The 17,624-nt window shown below is 40.6% G+C and overlaps 1 protein-coding gene across 1 annotated transcript; it reads left to right on the top strand.

Moving 5' to 3' along the window:
- The first annotated feature begins 234 nt into the window (after window positions 1-234).
- LOC124289239 (sec1 family domain-containing protein 2-like) lies at window positions 235-16,589 on the top strand. Its single transcript, XM_046725843.1, is given in 16 exon segments — window positions 235-434; window positions 1,718-1,954; window positions 4,381-4,533; window positions 4,765-4,842; window positions 6,793-6,924; window positions 7,556-7,728; window positions 8,509-8,605; window positions 9,231-9,358; window positions 10,450-10,665; window positions 11,210-11,300; window positions 12,838-12,880; window positions 12,883-12,900; window positions 13,676-13,778; window positions 14,658-14,813; window positions 15,759-15,912; window positions 16,431-16,589. Coding segments are annotated over 16 exon segments (2,046 nt in total). The 5' UTR covers window positions 235-260; the 3' UTR covers window positions 16,524-16,589.
- Window positions 16,590-17,624: the final 1,035 nt, after the last annotated feature.

The raw sequence follows: 17,624 nt of genomic DNA, 5'->3' as shown, positions 1-17,624 counted from the left end.
GATCGGTTGTAATAAACCAATCATCAATTATGAAATTTTAACCAATTCCCAACACTAGTAAGAAGTGACTGACGAGACTGGGCGAACAGATGTGGTTGATGCATGTCTTCTGTCTTATCATATCCCAATTGCATAGACTAGTGTTCATGGTTGAAACTAATCACTGGATTGTCTGGTACAGTCTTGACTATTTACAAATCGCCAAACATATCATGATTACATCTATGTTTTAGGTATGAGTGATTGAACAAGCCATAAAGATGAAGTCAACGTGGCAGTGCTCAAAGGCATTATGGGAAGATGTAGTGTTGAAGGTGAACAGAGCAGTGGTGTATGTTGATGACCCATGTGCCGAGCTGCTACACTGGCAGGGCGGAATGGCTCGACTCCTGGAGGCCGGGGCTGTGGATGTGCGCGAGTTCTCTTCTTTTGAGGTAATATGTGTGTCAAGTCTAGGAGTATTCATGTTGTTGTGCAGTTTAATTTAGAACTCCTTGGGCATTATTTAAAATTTTCAGTAAAATAGGATCTCAGAATTCTTTTCTGGCCGTAAGACAGTGTGGTGTGGATCATTGGTTGTGTTCATTGTTAGATCCAGATTTGGCTATTTGCAGGGTTGATATATGGCAGGGCTCCAGATAAGGGCCATATCGGCATATGTACGGATAAAAAATATGCACGATACGGTAGGAAATGATTTAGAAAACGTAGCACATACGCACCACAGCAATGGTGTACGATCTTAGAGTCATTTACAGACATATTTATCTGAAAAAGTATTGTTTTTCACCTGTTTACACAAGAGTAGCAATGTTGTGGTGCATATATGAAACGGAACACAAGATCATTGATACTCCATTGTACTCCATTAAATTATCTGGAGCCCTGTATGGAATGAACAACTACTACTGAAATGTACAAAATCTTTAAGTTTTTCCAGTTTCATATTTCATCCAATAGCCACTTTACAAAACATATATGATGTTAGACCCTCGTGATGAAAAGTCAGGGTTCAAAAAATCCCATCGCCCGGCTCAGTTTTCATTTAGGGCAATCAAATAATGGTATCTTACTTGTCCGTGGGCTACTAGATAATTTCCAATGGTTTCAAACTGAAAATAGACTAGGATTTAGTTTCATATCAAAATGTAGCTATTAAATTTTGCAATGATAATAAAGTAGAGTTATCTTTCTTTGCTATTTATCACTTTTCAATAAATACTAGTCCAGTAAACATTAACATCAAATACCATTAGATGCTTGATTGGCATTTTAGAAGATGATATTTGATGAACATAGAGATTTTTTCTGGGTTACATCTTCTTTTTATTCTCGAGTACAACGTTTCAGGGCTTGTTCTGGCCCCATCATCAGGTAAAACTGAACAGTAACCATGTTGATTCATTCTTTCATAATTACATCATCATGATTATGTCATAAAATCAGGGCAAGTGGAAAATTAGTCAGGACAAGTTACTTTATTAAAGTCACTTGCCCTGTGGCAAGTGGCTTTTTAAACAAATTTTGAACCCCTGAAAAGTTAAAACTAAGTACTGGCAGTATCTGAAATAGTCCTTGAGGTATTTGATTTTGCATTTGATTATAGGGACCATGTTTTATTTAGTTTATAATTTGGTGACAACAAAGACCACATCTAATATAGCAAGTATATTGGAAAGCGCATAGTTGTTGACACATTAGCCCCATTGTGTTTCAGAAGGCAGATCCTAATCAGAAAAAGGCAGTGTTCATTGTCAGCTCCATGTTGCGAGACTCTGTGACTCGGGACGTGTTGAAGGATGTTGTTGAACAAAGCAACTTTCAGTATGTTGTTGTCATCTCCACTGTTAGCAGCAATGTGCTTGCTTTTGACCGCACAGGAAGTGCAGAGGTTGATGACAAACATGACTTTGATGAAATAGAAGATCTTCTGCTTCAGTGGATGGGAAACATGGTGAGTACTGAGACTGTAGCTATTTACTGAAGCTTTCATACAAGGAACTAATTGCAAAGTGTAGACCTTGACTTCCAGAGTTACGTCCCCTTCACATTTTTGTGGAGAATATTACCTTCCAAGATGCTGTGTAGAGTACAGTCCCCTTGTAAGGTGCTGTGTAGAGTACAGTCCCCTTGTAAGGTGCTGTGTAGAGTACAGTCCCCTTGTAAGGTGCTGTGTAGAGTACAGTCCCCTTCCAAGATGCTGTGTAGAGTACAGTCCCCTTGTGTATAAGTACAGTCCCCCTTGTAAGTGCTGTGTAGAGTACAGTGCTGCTGTGTGTAGAGTACAGTCCCCTTTGTAAGGTGCTGTGTAGAGTACAGTCCCCTTAGTACTTGTAAGGTGCTGTGTAGAGTAGAGTACAGTCCCCTTGTAAGGTGCTGTGTAGAGTACAGTCCCCTTGTAAGGTGCTGTGTAGAGTACAGTCCCCTTGTAAGGTGCTGTGTAGAGTACAGTCCCTTGTAGGTGCTGTGTAGAGTACAGTCCCCTTGTAAGGTGCTGTGTAGAGTACAGTCCCCTTGTAAGGTGCTGTGTAGAGTACAGTCCCCTTGTGGTGCTGTGTAGAGTACAGTCCCCTTGTAAGGTGCTGTGTAGAGTACAGTCCCTTGTAAGATGCTGTGTAGAGTACAGTCCCCTTGTAAGGTGCTGTGTAGAGTACAGTCCCCTTGTAAGGTGCTGTGTAGAGTACAGTCCCCTTGTAAGGTGCTGTGTAGAGTACAGTCCCCTTGTAAGGTGCTGTGTAGAGTACAGTCCCCTTGTAAGGTGCTGTGTAGAGTACAGTCCCCTTGTAAGGTGCTGTGTAGAGTACAGTCCCCTTGTAAGGTGCTGTGTAGAGTACAGTCCCCTTGTAAGGTGCTGTGGAGTAGCCAAGTGATTAAAGCGTTCCCTCATCACGCCGAAAACCAGGTTTCAATTCCCCACATGGTACAATGTGTGATGCCCATTTCTTGTGTCCCCCACCATGATATTGCTGGAATATTGCTAAAAGCAGCGTAACACTAAACTCACTCACTCGTTGTAACTTTATGTAAGGTGCTGTGCAGAGTACTGCAAACCTAAAACTATTTTGTATTAGACTTCTGTAGTATGGAAATATATCCCCTTCTTGCAACTCAGCAGAAAGAACTGCTTCTGTGAATATGTACATCATGATGCAGTAGTGTTGGGACTTGGTTGAAATCTCACAATTGATGATTGCTTCATTACCAACGAACAATCATCGAAAAACATTGGTTAGCATCATTTTTCAGATTTTCCTTTCCAGGTTGTTATTGCAGATAGGTATAAGATGATGCAACTTGCTACTTTAAAGTGATGACTTGCAGCTGGAATTTGACTGGTATATCATGACCATAAACTTCCTGGAGTCTTCAAGAAATATTCAGTCATGACTTTTCAGTTAGTGAAGTGAGTTTTCTAAGAATTAAACAAGTTTGCAGGCCCCGACAACTTCGAAGATATGTTCCATCGTCAAGTGTTTCAAAGACTAAAACAGCAGTTCCAAAATCGTTTGTGTTCGATTATGAGAAAATGTGATCGATTGCTTGGTCGTTTGGTCACTGCGACCAATCTTCGATTATTTCAATTAATCGGAACACCACTATGATGCAGTGTTGACAGTCAAGGACAGTAACTCATGTCTGTTTTGCCTTGTCATGAATTGTCAGTAGCTTTTGTTTTGTGTTCCCTACTGAACCAGTGCTGAACAGATCTGGAAACAAGCGTACTTTGCCAGATGCTGTACCCAAACCTGTCTTTTTTATCCCATTTCATACATTATTGCCCATGAGTTTCTTTTTGACATTAATGAATCAGTGTTTGTATCACGTTGGCCTTTTAAAGTTCATGAATTCTTACCATTTCAACAACTAGCAACATGCAACTCAGATAGTTAATCAGAATACCTGCCGTAGAGTTTGTTTGTTGTTTAACGCCGCACTCAGCAATATTCCAGCTATATGGCGACAGTCTGTAAATAATCGAGTCTGAACCAGACAGTCCAGTGATCAACAGCATGATCATCATTCTACGCTATTGGGATACGATGACGTGTAAACCTAACCACCCGATCTTGTTAGTCAACTCTTACGACAAGCATGAGTAGCTGAAGACAAGTTCTAACCCGGATCTTCACAGGTTCTGCCTTGGTGCATGATCTGAATCAGAACAAGGAAGTAATAATCTGTTGTCAGTTGAGATGTTTAGTACTTGATAAGATCAATTTATCAAAATTGACTGAAGGTTTAAATTTTATGGTTGTATATTGGCAACTGAAGCAGATTTGTTTGTTTGTCTGGCCATCAAATGTAGCAAGTGGGACAATGTCCATGCTTTTCCATGCCCCTGTGATTTGTTAATGAATAAGATTACATTGTACTTTGCAGAATTACACTGCAGAAATATTTCACATCCCTCTGTTCACTGCCGACATATGTCCTGGACTGTTCGTCACGCCAGCTTTCTCTCAAGTGTTCCCGTTACTTGAGACGGACGTACAACATGTACAGCTACAGTACAACACTGCTCACAAGGTCAAGGTTGGTTAAGATGTCACATAGCAAAATCCATTAGGCTTGATTGTATTGTTCATGAAACTGACTTCAAACAATCCAGATCAATGTCAACCTGCTCTAGATCATCAAGGAAAAATTCCTGATAAATTGCCAATTCTTGTCAAACTAATCACACTCACTCATTGTAGAAATGATGTAATTGCCATGTTTTATGGTTTATTGTCAATTTACATGTTAACATCCTGTGTTTTCTAGGGAGACAAGGCATCGTTTACCTCCCTGTCTGAGATTGAGTGTCAGTATCTTCCCAAAGCATTACAGGTTACTTTCAAGGTAACTCTATAATACATCAGACAAGGTTTCCAGGTACTTGTTTGAGCCTTTGAGTTGTCAGAAGTTATCATTCTCATTGGATATTGTACTCTTTATGTATTTGATATATTTTTATTTCCCTGGTCTGTTGGGTATTTTAATGATAATAATAATAATGAGTGAATTTGTAACGCGCCAAGCTCCACGCCAGCTGGTATGCTCATGGCGCTACAAGTAAAGTTATTTGGGTGAGAGTCTAGACAAAGTACTTCTTAAATAAAAACTGTTTTGAGATCTTCAGGCAGTGAATTCCATAGAACAGCTGATTGGTGGGCAAATGATCTGAATCAAAATTGTTTTAGTCTGTATCTAGGCACTGTGCACAGAATTTGGGACTGGGATCTGAGAGTTCTGGTTGGATAATACTGGCGTACAAGTTCACACAAATATTGCATGAACTCACTACAGCGATATATGTGTCTGTTTAAAGATATGAATTAAGGCATTAGTCCATACAAGGACAAGCAGCCACATACAAGTCACGATTGCTATATGAGTGCAATAATCTAACATTTCACCTCATTTTGAGTCTGATACAATCAGCAAGCATCTGATGGACATTGGCACAACTATAAAACCTGTCAGTAATGGTACCACACCAAATGTGTTTCTGGAGATGGGTGAATTCATTATGGGCCTTAACTCAAAAACCCTCACTGGGCGGTGGGGAGTCTAGTGGTTAAAACGTTTGCTTGTCGCGCCGAAGGCCCAGGTTCAATTCCCTACATGGGTACAATTTGTGAAGCCCATTTCTGGTGTCCCCAGCCATGATATTGCTGGAATATTGCTAAAAGCGGCGTAAAACCATACTCCAGGGCTCCAGATAATTTTTCAACATCAGGAGTCCATACTCCATATTTGATCAATATAGAAGTACTGGAAATGGAAAACCTTAAGAGTACATTTAGAGTACTGAGTGGAATTTAATGGAGTATCAGTAATCAGTTTCCTTTCATATATGCACCACAACATTGCTACTCTTGTGTAAACAGGTCAATAAACAATAAAACAATAATTTTTAAGATAAATACTTCTGTAAATGATTCTAAGACTGTACAGCATTGCTGTGGTGCATATGTGCTACGTTTTCTAAATTATTTCCTATGGTATTGTACATATTTTGTATCCGTACATATGCTGATACGGCCCTTATCTGGAGCCCTCTGCTTACTCACTCACTAACTCAAACCCTCAGTAGGTGTTCAGGGAAGAATAGTGCCCCAGTGTTCCTTTCTTGTTGTGATAGCAATGTAAGAGGATTAGATGTTGAGAGAGTCTCGACTTTTGCAGATTCACTGCAAAGATAAAGCCATTCTCTTCCCACATAGGTTACTTGTCATATCTTCCCACATACCTCTGTTCTAATATGACCATATTTCCCGGTTCTTGTAAAACCCATAGCGGCAAAAAATCGCAACACAAATTATCTCCCTTCTTTCTATCAAATCAGAACACGTGTTACATCGACTTAGATCCAAATTGACTAACACAAGGAAATGTGGGGCCACAAATATCCCTCCTCTGCCGGGGACTTGTGTTGATGTGACACACGATACATTTAATGGCTAGCTTGTTCGTTGTCAACGAGGGCGATGGAGGCCCCATTGATCCATCATTACATGACTGAGTTCTGTCTAGAAGAAACGTTTGCGCATCGCGCAGGGGAAGAGGTTCTAGTTTTCCGAAGCATACAGAAATTACCGAGGCCTTGCAAATGATCACTTTTGAAACAACGTCGCTGATTGCACAACTAAATCAAGAATCCTGAACACTTGCACCATGAAAGGGCCATATTAGAACAGAGGTTCGTAGGAAGATATGACAAGTAACCTCTGTGGGAAGAGAATGAGATAAAGCAGAAATATTTTACATTTACTCACTCACTCACTCACACTGTTACCATGGTTACAGAGGCTTGCTTGCTGCTTCCATGCCTTGCTGAGTGACCTCGGGGTCAGGGAAGACCTGTACAGCATGGGTCACACAAGTCGACTACTAGCCACAGAGATTGAAAACTACCCACCTGCCAAGATTAGAAGGAAGGTGAGGTCACTTGTCTGTATTGGACTTCAAAAATATTCTTACTGTTAAGGCTTAAGAGAGAAGTTATACTTGGTGTCTAAGAAATGGTATATTGTAATATACTGAGGGAAAGAAAATAAGGGATCGCATGAAAGCACAAGTGTTCCTTTATTTTTTTCCAGGTTTTTTTACAAGTTGTGAGATACAAAGCTTGTGAAGAATCCTGGGAAAAAAATAAAGGAACACTTGTGCTCTCATATATTTTCCCCTCAGAATATAAAAACCAAACCTGGATGTGTCAATTCTCCATTTGTGAAGTTTTATTGGCTTGCATGTTTGATATCGAACAAAGTTTGTGTGAGATTCTCTTTGTAATCTGCGTAGCTTTCCCCCGTCCCGGTATAGGATTGATTATCTAATGTGTACTATGTGTGAACCCCATTGTGGGTGTCCCCACTGTGATATTTCAGGAATAGTGCTAAAACTGGCCTAAAACCAGACTCACTCACTCACTCCTATAATGTGTATGAGAGGGAGCCCAAGTCCGGTATCCCAACAAGATACTTCCCAGTACATTTTTGCTTGGAGAAGAATACCAGTGGTGCATGACTGATTTTGTTTCAGAAGAGTGCTCATGTTTGCCCTGTTTCAGAATGTCTCCAACAGAGCTTCAGTCATCCTGATTGACCGGACCCTAGACCTTGCATCCCCTGCTGGCCACCAGCTGGACACTCTACTGGACAAGATCACCAGCGTCCTGCCATCACTGCCTCGTCACAATGCTGATGTCATGGTCGACATGACCCCTCTCTGCTCCATTGTAAAGTGAGGACACAATTTGTTGAATGCATCTGATCGCAGACTGATTTAGCTTTTCAGGGGTTGAAGTGTGCCACAGGGCATTATGAGTTAATTGTGGCATCAAGAAAATTCCCCTTGAACTTAGTATGAACAAACTCATTTCAACATGAGCAAGGTTATGAGCAGTAAAGTTTTAGAAAGTTTTTCAAATTTCCTATTTATTGAAGTTAATAATACTTTGCTGTCCCTTAAGAATATTCATCTGATCCTAACTGTGTCCTTTTTCTTGTTGAAAAGCAACTTTATCAATGGCCAGTATCATAGAATAAATAAATGTTGCAGCTTAGGGACCGTTCATAATTTATGGCCAGGGGGGATGACGATGATTTTAATGGAGAAGCATGTACAATGTGAATGACCCCCCCTAAAATTTATGTACAAAGTAAGTCTCTTTCCCCCCCCCCTTGCATGTCATGTACAAAATCAATGACCCCCCATCTTTCAATATTTTTTAAGCATAATGTTTAAATATTTTTATGTACAAAATTGATGACCCCCCACCTCCCCAGAAAAAAATGGGTGACAAACACACACACACACCCCCTTAAATCTCTCTCTCTCTCACACACACACACACCAAAAGCCATAAATTATGAACGGTCCCGTACTGAAAACCATAAAAATAGTGTCGTCTTATGCCTTTGAAGATTCCAGGTGATAGATTAAGACTTTGGTTGCGTACAACCTCCCCACCATAACCCAGATCTCCAACTGATCACTGATTTCTTGTATCATTTGTTGTAGGGATGCTAAAAACGTCATTGTCCCAGGAAGCCTAGCGTCGGGCAGCTTCTCTTCACAACCTATACATTTGCAGAATCTGGTGTTTGGTAAACACAAGGTGACTATAAACTACACTCAACCAATGTTTTTCCTTTGTAGTTATTCAATTGTAATGTTATATTGTATTTCTTCTGCCAATCAAATGTTCATGCATGCACAACCTAGCCTTAAGGCTGAAATACAACCACCAGATTTGGTTAGCTCAGCCAGCTCCATTTTTGATTACAGGAAGCAAATCACACCAACTCCAATTCCACACAAAGTGTCACCTGTTTGAAAGTATCTGTTGACACATTCAGCAAGAAACAATGGTGATCAAAATACTGACCCCAAAAATTGTCATATTTAATTACTGTGCAGATTTCGATTAAAAAATACATCACAATCTATCACATTTTTATCCAGTCCTAACTGCTGGGTGCTTCACTGCTCATCCCATGTTTTCTATGCATCTTCTGGCTGTGTAACTGATTCAGTTTTAGTGGAGTGGAACTTGTAAGGGGAGATGACTCTGTATCCATGCCCTGATGGTCAACTGATTGAGAGATTGAGACCTTAGATGGAGCTGTGCAGGTTATCAAAGTTCTCTCAATAAGAAATTACAAGTAGCTATGGCATATCTCCACATTTGTCTGTAAAATGGTATAGTTTATTATGCTTCATCTTCTCAATTTGATTATCAGGAATGTTTAATGGCTGTAAATCGACGGCTAGTTGAAGCTGCTACCAGTGAGAAGCTTCCCGTCAACTTGGCAGGCAAACCAGGACGTGTGACTGCAGAACAGCTAGACACCACACTCAGTTTATTCAAGTAGGCAAAGATATTTCTCTTATACGCTCTACCTCTTCCAGTAGGCCTTGTTTTACACCTGGGGCGGTGGGGTAGCCTAATGGTTAAAGCGTTGGCTCGTCACGCCGAAGACCCGGGTTCGAATCCCCACATGGGTACAATGTGTGAAGCCCATTTCTGGTGTCCCCCGCCATGATGCTGCTTGAATATTGCTAAAAGCGGCGTAAAACCAAACTCAGTCAGTCAGTCAGTGTTTTACACCTGTTTAAGGATCTATACTAAACCTACCTACCTACCTACCTACCTACCTACCTACCTACCTACCTACCTACCTACATACATACATACATACATACATACATACATACATACATACATACATACATACATACATACATATGTACATACATTATTACATTATTACATTATTACATACATACATTATTACATACATATATTGCATACATTATTACATACATACATTATTACATACATACATACATACATACATACATTATTACATACATTATTACATACATACATTATTATATACATACTAACATTTGTATAGCGCCGATATCCAGCTCAGCTGCTTAAAGGCGCTTTGTTTTTTAACCATCTCCATAACTGTAAAAATAGAAAAGTTGTTTTCCATAAATTATGTCTGCTTTGTCAGTTGTCAGCTTCTAAGAAATGTGAATGAAGCAGGCAAAGTGTGATTCAGAATGTAACATTCATCATTGTTATCAGAAGAGGAAGGTCATTGGAATTACTGCTTGTTTCTCAGAAGATGTAACTAAATGGATTTGTGTTCAGGTTTTGTACATATTTGATGCATCGATCTCATTTGTGTAGACTGATTCTCACGATGTCCATCACTGGATTGTCTGGTCCAGACTCGATCATTTACAGACCGCTATCATATAGGTGGAATATTGCTGAGAGCTCTGTTCAGCAAACTGGTGTGTCTACTTTCAGTTTCAGTCCACAGCAATATTGCAGGTCGAGATGTACAAGTCCTTCACATAAGCAAATGTTTACACGAAAAAAAATCGTTTAGTTCCAAAACGAATGCAAAAGTTGTGACATATTATGATGTTTCTATTTGTCAGAGGCAACTATGCTGCCATTGAGTCTCATCTAGATACTCTCCAGGTTGCCATGGCAACATCACAGGCTTTGAAACATCAGGATACTAGTCGCCATGACAACCTATTAAGCACAGAAAAGAATCTTGTCCAACTTGTTGGAGATGACAGCTCTGCCGGTGGTCTGTCCCACATACTGACCTTGCTCAAAGGTCAACTACAGCTTCCAGCCAATCAGAGGTTAGTCCATCCAGTATGGTCACAGTAACAAAATGATGAAATCGTGAGAAATGTTTTAGAATGTGCCAATATTGTTCGTCTCTGTAAAATAATTGTCTTCAACTCTGAATTAGTAGTAAATCAGAACACAGCACTTTATGACATCTTTCTTCCATCTGTCTGTGTAGACCGCCTCCGTGGTGTAGTGGTAAGAGTGTCGGCCCGGAGTGCGGAAGGTCGCGGGTTCGATCCCCGACCGGGTCATACCCAAAAGACATTAAAATATGGTACTTGTTGGTCCCTGCCTGGCGCTCGGCATTAATGGGTACAACAAGGACTGGTCAGCTCGGAGTCAGTATAATGTGTCTGAGTGGGGTATTCATGCTTCACTGCGGCATGGTATCTCAGTGGGGTAGCACTATAAAACCAGCTTCAGTCTGGGCTAGTACAGGCAGCCGCACACACACACACACACACGCATGCACGTCGTCATATGAGCGAAATATTCTCAAGCACGACGTTAAACCCAATTCCACCACCACCACCACCATTTGTCTGTGTGTAGGTCCCATAGTCTGGACGATGTGTTGATGGTGCTGATGTTCCTGTACTCGCTGTCAGGAGGAGACTGTGGGGACGAGGAACTGGAAGTGCAGGTTGGTGAAGTTCTTGCTGCTTCCGATTTTTTAAATGCCTGATTCAAAAACAATTACTCACTTAAAGGCCGGGGTTCAAACCTATACACAGATGGGGTGTGGCCTCCTTGCCTTGTAAAAGCTGTCTTTAAATGCAAAGCAATGCAGTATTCAAGTACATTCCATGAAATATCACAAAACTGACTTACCCGGTTCATGAGGACATTAAGTCATAGTGTAAAGAAGTATGTTATGAAGGCTGACGGTAAAATGTATGGATGCAGACAGCCTACAAAACATACATTTTGAAAATATATATTTCTCTTTTTGTCAAATCCATATTTGAATTTCCCACTGTATCAGTCAGGTGGCCAGAGGAGGGGAATTTCCATAGAAACAAGCCTGCGCGTGGGTTAGGGTTTCATTCAATTTCAATGTTTAATATTTCAGGCACATTGTGAAAATGTCCCCCTCCCCACTCCCCTGATCCCATGCTGTACAGGATTAGGGCTGTACACTTATTTGATACTACACATCACCATGTTGGAGGTTTTATTTTCAGAAAAATACTAAACTTTGAAATTTCATGTACGCTTATCAAATTAAACTCTTTAGTCATCAAAATATGTAGTTACAGGGTTGTTGGACATTTACTATAAGGCACATGTTTATTCTTATTAAATTTGAGCAAAATAAAGTACTCTGCTATGCGGCTCGGGACATGCCTTCTGTTGACGGGGGAGTATGTAGCAGGGCGTAGAGTCATCCCACAGATGACATCCTTACCTTGTCAGCTTGCTGATGGGGTTAACCTCTTTGGTCATGTGGACCACGCGCCCGACATCGGAAGGTCCATGGTTCGAATCCCAGCACGGGACTCGGAAATTTTATGGCCGCTACGCTAGTAATGTCAATGATTGGATTGTCTGGTTGAGATTATTTTTATACTGCTGTCATGGAGCTGGAATATTCTTTTGGTTGTTAAACAATGAACAGACAGACACCGTGTTTGGATTCTACAAAACCGCATTCATTCAAAGCTACTTCGTTGAATAGTCCCAGTAGGGAATTCACAAAACAACGATCTGTACCTCAACACTCAAACTCACTTTCACACAACTTTGTTAGTTTTGTTAGTGCCATAAGTATTAACATGATATTACAGGGCTCCAGATAAGGGCCGTTATCGGCGTATGTACGGATAACAAATATGCACGATACGGTAGGAAATAATTTAGAAAACGTAGCAGATACGCACCACAGCAATGGTGTACGGGCTTAGAATCATTTACAGACATATTTATCTGAAAATTATTGTTTTATTGTTTATTGACCTGTTTACACAAGAGTAGCGATGTTGTGGTGCATATATAAAACGAAACACAAGATTACTGATACTCCATTAAATTCCATTCAGTACTCTAAATGTAGGCTTAAGGTTTTCCAGTACTCCTGTATTGAAAAAATAAGGAGTACGTACTGTTGATGTCGAAACATTATCTGGAGCCCTGCATTATACCCTGTTTTCCTCACCTGATTTTATTTGATCTTTGTTCAGGACCAGCTTGTGGAGGCTATTTTAGCTGAGAAGTCCGACTTACCCCGGTGATACATTCTATTGGTGAGTTTGCTGAAGTTACTTTCGTAATAACTCACCATATTGTTGTGTGACCTTCCATTTATAATCACCCTTGATATTCTATGTACATACATCAGATAGACCTATGGGAACTGTCATAGTTGAGTGGCTCAGTTGCCACTTTCAGCTGAAAAAATGTAAAAAATGTTCAAGGAATTAACATACTGATAATTACCAATATTTGCTTGAAATATTATTAACTGGATCAGGAAAATTTAATTTGTTTCATTATTATTCAAAGGGACCACATTTATTTACTTATTTTATCAATATATCAACATATTTAGATCATTGCTGATGTGTATTGGGGAAGGTTTGTGTTTTTAATGATTTGTATAATTGGAACAATGATCGTGTCACACTAAGTGATCCTAGTGCTAAGATAGTCCTAAATCTTACATGTTTAACCTAGATTCTTGATAGTGGTAGACAACTTTGTAGAATCGATCCAAGTTGTTATGGGAACAGTGTAGCTTCTTGTCATCCTCCATCACGTGGGAACATTATCCAGTTATTCTGTTTGAATATTGATCTTCAGTAACCCATGCTTGTCGTAAGAGGCGACTAACGGGATCGGGGTCAGGCTCACTGACTTGGTTACCACATATCATCGGTTCCCAATTGGGCAGATCGATGCTCATGCTGTTAATCACTGGATTGTCTGGTCCAGACTCAATTATTTACAGACCACCGCCATATAGCTGGAATATTGCTGAGTGCAGCGAAAAATTCAACTCACTCACTCACTCTATTGCAGTGGGGGATGCTGTTAGTGGCAGTATTGTGAGGGACCTGCTGGAGGATGTGTGGAGCAAACTGGAGGCTGTGGGGACTGCTCGGGACGACCTCAAGAACTTCCAGTAGGTTGTGCCTGTCTGTCTGCATCTGTCTACCTGCATCCGGTTCCACCTGCCTGCCTGTCTGTCTGTCTGTCTGCCTACCTGTGACTGTTTTGTGTCTATACTTACCTACCTACCTATTTATGTGTCCACCTACCTGTCTGTATCTCTCTCAGTCTACCACCCGTGAAGGTCCGGGTTAGAATTGATCTTCAGTAACCCATGCTTGTCATTAGAGGCGACTAACGGGATCGGGTGGTCAGGCTCGCTGACTTGGTTGACACATGTCATTGTATCCCAATTGCTTAGATCACTACTGATGATGTCAGTACAGGATTGTCTGGTCCAGACTCGATTATTTACAGTTGACACATACCTGGAATATTGCTGAGTGCAGCATTAAACAACCAACCAAAATAGGCCTCTGTGCTTTCATAGGACAGTTCCTGTGTGTTGTCTTGTACTACTGTCCACTTCCATTTCTGTCTGTATGTGTGTATACTGTAAATCATGAAATTAATGCAAGTATTTTATTAATGCGAAATATGCGACTGTACTCTACTGGCATTGTTATAATGATGCATTTCAGTCTGACCATGTCTACTTTTTAGAACTTAATAAAAGACAGAAAACGTAAATCTCTTGTCATCTTTATTGTCTTCAGGTTGGCAATCATCATAACAATACAGAATATAACAACAATTCAGACATCTCTCATAAATTAATTGACAAATGAGCACTAATGTCCGTGACACTAATTGATATCTATTGAACTTCATTCATCGGCAAATTTTGTAACAATAGCGGAGGTGTTGGCACTACATATATACTGTGTGTGTGTCTATTCCTGTCTGTACGTTTGCCAGTTCAGAATTTATACACACTCTCCTGTTTCCTCAGGTCCATCCTGGAGCCATCTACAGCCATCAGTCCAGCCAGCATGAAGCCTCTGCTGAAGACAATAGTGGAACAGATCTTCAGCCCCGACAAGCCCGAGCTTGTGGATCTAGAATTTAAATCGAGTGGACTCAAAGACTTCTTGAAATCAGGATTTGGGTAACTGGTGGTTCCAATCTTTGAACATATTTTTCTGTGTGAGGTTATTTTGGTGTTTGCTTGTGCTAGTGCGGAAAAGCCATTTTAATCAAGGGTAGGAAACACTCATGAAAGTTAAACCAGAAACATATTTCTGATCTTAAACACGGTTCTTACACAAGCACACAGTATATTGACTCGATGCAAAATGTCCATCGGCGATGGAAACACAACTACTATCTTTCAATAGGTCTTGGTATGACACAGGGAGCGGTGGGGTAACCTAGTGGTTAAAGCGTTCACTCGACACTCGAAAACCCGGATTCGATTCCTCACATGGGTACAATGTATGAAGCCCATTTCTGGTGTCCCCGGCCGTGATATTGTTGGAATATTGCCTAAAGCGGCATAAAACTAAACTTACTTACTGGTATGACACAGCTGGGAGTCTAACAACCGACCTTCCTCTCTCTCAACAAACACTGTACCCATTCTGTATCAAACTGATGGAGCTGAAGTTGACGTCTATTTTTATTGAAGGATGGTGAGGTGAAATTGGGTTTAACGTCGTGCTTGAGAATATTTCGCTCATATGACGACGTGCATGCGTGTGTATGTGTATGTGCGGCTGCTTGTACTAGCCCAGACTTTAGCTGGTGTTATAGTGCTAGCCCACTGAGATACCATGCCGCAGTGAAGCATGAATACCCCTCTCAGACACATTATACTGACTCCGAGACGATCAGTCCTTGTGTACCCATTAATGCCGAGCGCCAGGCAGGGACCAACAAGTACCATATTTTAACGTCTTTTGGTATGACGCGGTTGGGGATCGAACCTGCGACCTTCCGCTCTCCGGGTGGACGCTCTAACCACTACACCACGGAGGCCGTTTATTGAAGGATGGTTTACATAGGTAGTTGGATAAACTCTGTGCACACCAGTATTTTTCTGTTACATTTTCAGATTGTTTATGAACGTGAGCAAGCCCGGCCCCAGTGACCACCCTTTGCTGCTGGTGTTTGTAGTGGGTGGGGTGACCGCGCCAGAGGTCAAGCAGGTCAGAGATGTGGACAAGCAGGTCAGAGATGTGGTGGACAAGATGAAGCTTGATAAACAGGTATGTAAACTTATTACCTGACTAGTTCTTTCAACTGGGCAGAATATAGGGGAGAAGCTTGAAGCATTCACTTAATAATAGGGCAGAAGCTTGACTTACAGGCATGTCAATACTTGTACCTGTAATAATAGGGCAGAAGCTTGACTTACAGGCATGTCAATACTTGTACCTGTAATAATAGGGCAGAAGCTTGACTTACAGGTATGTCAATACTTGGCATGTCACCTGTAATAATAGGGCAGAAGCTTGACTTACAGGCATGTCAATACTTGTACCAGTAATAATAGGGCAGAAGCTTGACTTACAGGCATGTCAATACTTGTACCTGTAATAATAGGGCAGAAGCTTGACTTACAGGCATGTCAATACTTGTACCTGTAATAATAGGGCAGAAGCTTGACTTACAGGCATGTCAATACTTGTACCAGTAATAATAGGACAGAAGCTTGACTTACAGGCATGTCAATACTTTTACCACAGAGCAATTAAGTGACTTGCAACATTTCATGTGTTCACAGGTTGTCATTGGAAGCACAAAACTGTTGCGAGGAACTGATGTTCTCCAGTCTATTTTCTGCCAGAACAACGTGGACCCAGATGCTGTTATGTAGTCTTGTTGATGATCTGTTTTTTTTATGTATAGAGGGAAATGAGGCAATAAAACCTGTTTTCATGTGCACATATTTTATGTGTGTGTTTTCATTACATGCCTTAACACGGCTATATGCGTTTGCAAGGATGCAGGTGTTAGTTGTCCATTAACTGGTGTTGTCGTGTTTATCAGGCACGACCGTCGCTCAAAGCAACATAAAACCCAACTCACTCACTCATTCACATAAGGCAGAATGTTTTTTATTTTCCATTAAAAAATGGCTGTATGCTGAGACAACACATATTTCAGCATTGTATGCTGAGACAAAACATACTGAAGCAATTTAGGTGCTTTTGAAATGGAAAAGGCATGAAAGAAAGTATATTGTTGATCAAATATAATTGCAAATTTTAGTGTTGTCTTAATTGCTAAACCTGAGCTGGATTACAGAGTATGTAGCACATCATCCAAAAGTGATCTGTAGATGTAAATCCCTAAGGATTCTCGGTTTGAATTGGCAGCAAGGAACCAGTGAGAAGTGAATGTATGGACCAGGGACTAGATTTCCGAACGCTCTCTTAGCACTAAGATGGCACTTACGACTATCTTAGTGCTAAGAGAGCTTCGAAAATCTAGGCCCAGGGATTGAACTTTTTTAATTGGGTGTCAACATGCCCTGACATCATGTAGTTGCTGATATTCCACTATCAATCACTGGATTGTCTGGTCTATTTATATTTTTTGTCTGGAGCAACTTTAACAATCTACATTTTGGTGTACAGACAGACAGACAGAAGTTTATTCGTAATATCGGCCCCATGGCCTATAATACAGTCCCAAACTTTGGCAGTTTCGTGAAACAGTGGTCATAATTTGTATTGGGATCTTACTTTAAAAACATAATGTAAAAATAGTGCTGTGCAGTATATAACTTGGGGATTTTTGGATTGCAAAATTGACGGCAGAGTGAGTGGGCCTTTGTAGACATTTTGTAATTGTTTGAAGTAACTGTCTCTGTACCACTGATATTTGTCACATCGGAAGAATACGTGATTCTCAGTTTCTGTTTCCGCGGCATCACAGAATGAACACAAGTAGTTCGTACGTGGGCCATCCTCAT

Source organism: Haliotis rubra, unplaced genomic scaffold (genome assembly GCF_003918875.1).
Source record: "Haliotis rubra isolate DU_JTF1 unplaced genomic scaffold, ASM391887v1 Scf437, whole genome shotgun sequence".
Classification (NCBI taxonomy): domain Eukaryota; kingdom Metazoa; phylum Mollusca; class Gastropoda; order Lepetellida; family Haliotidae; genus Haliotis; species Haliotis rubra.
The sequence above is the reverse complement of the archived record's forward strand: the minus strand, read 5'-3'. Positions and strand labels throughout refer to the sequence as shown.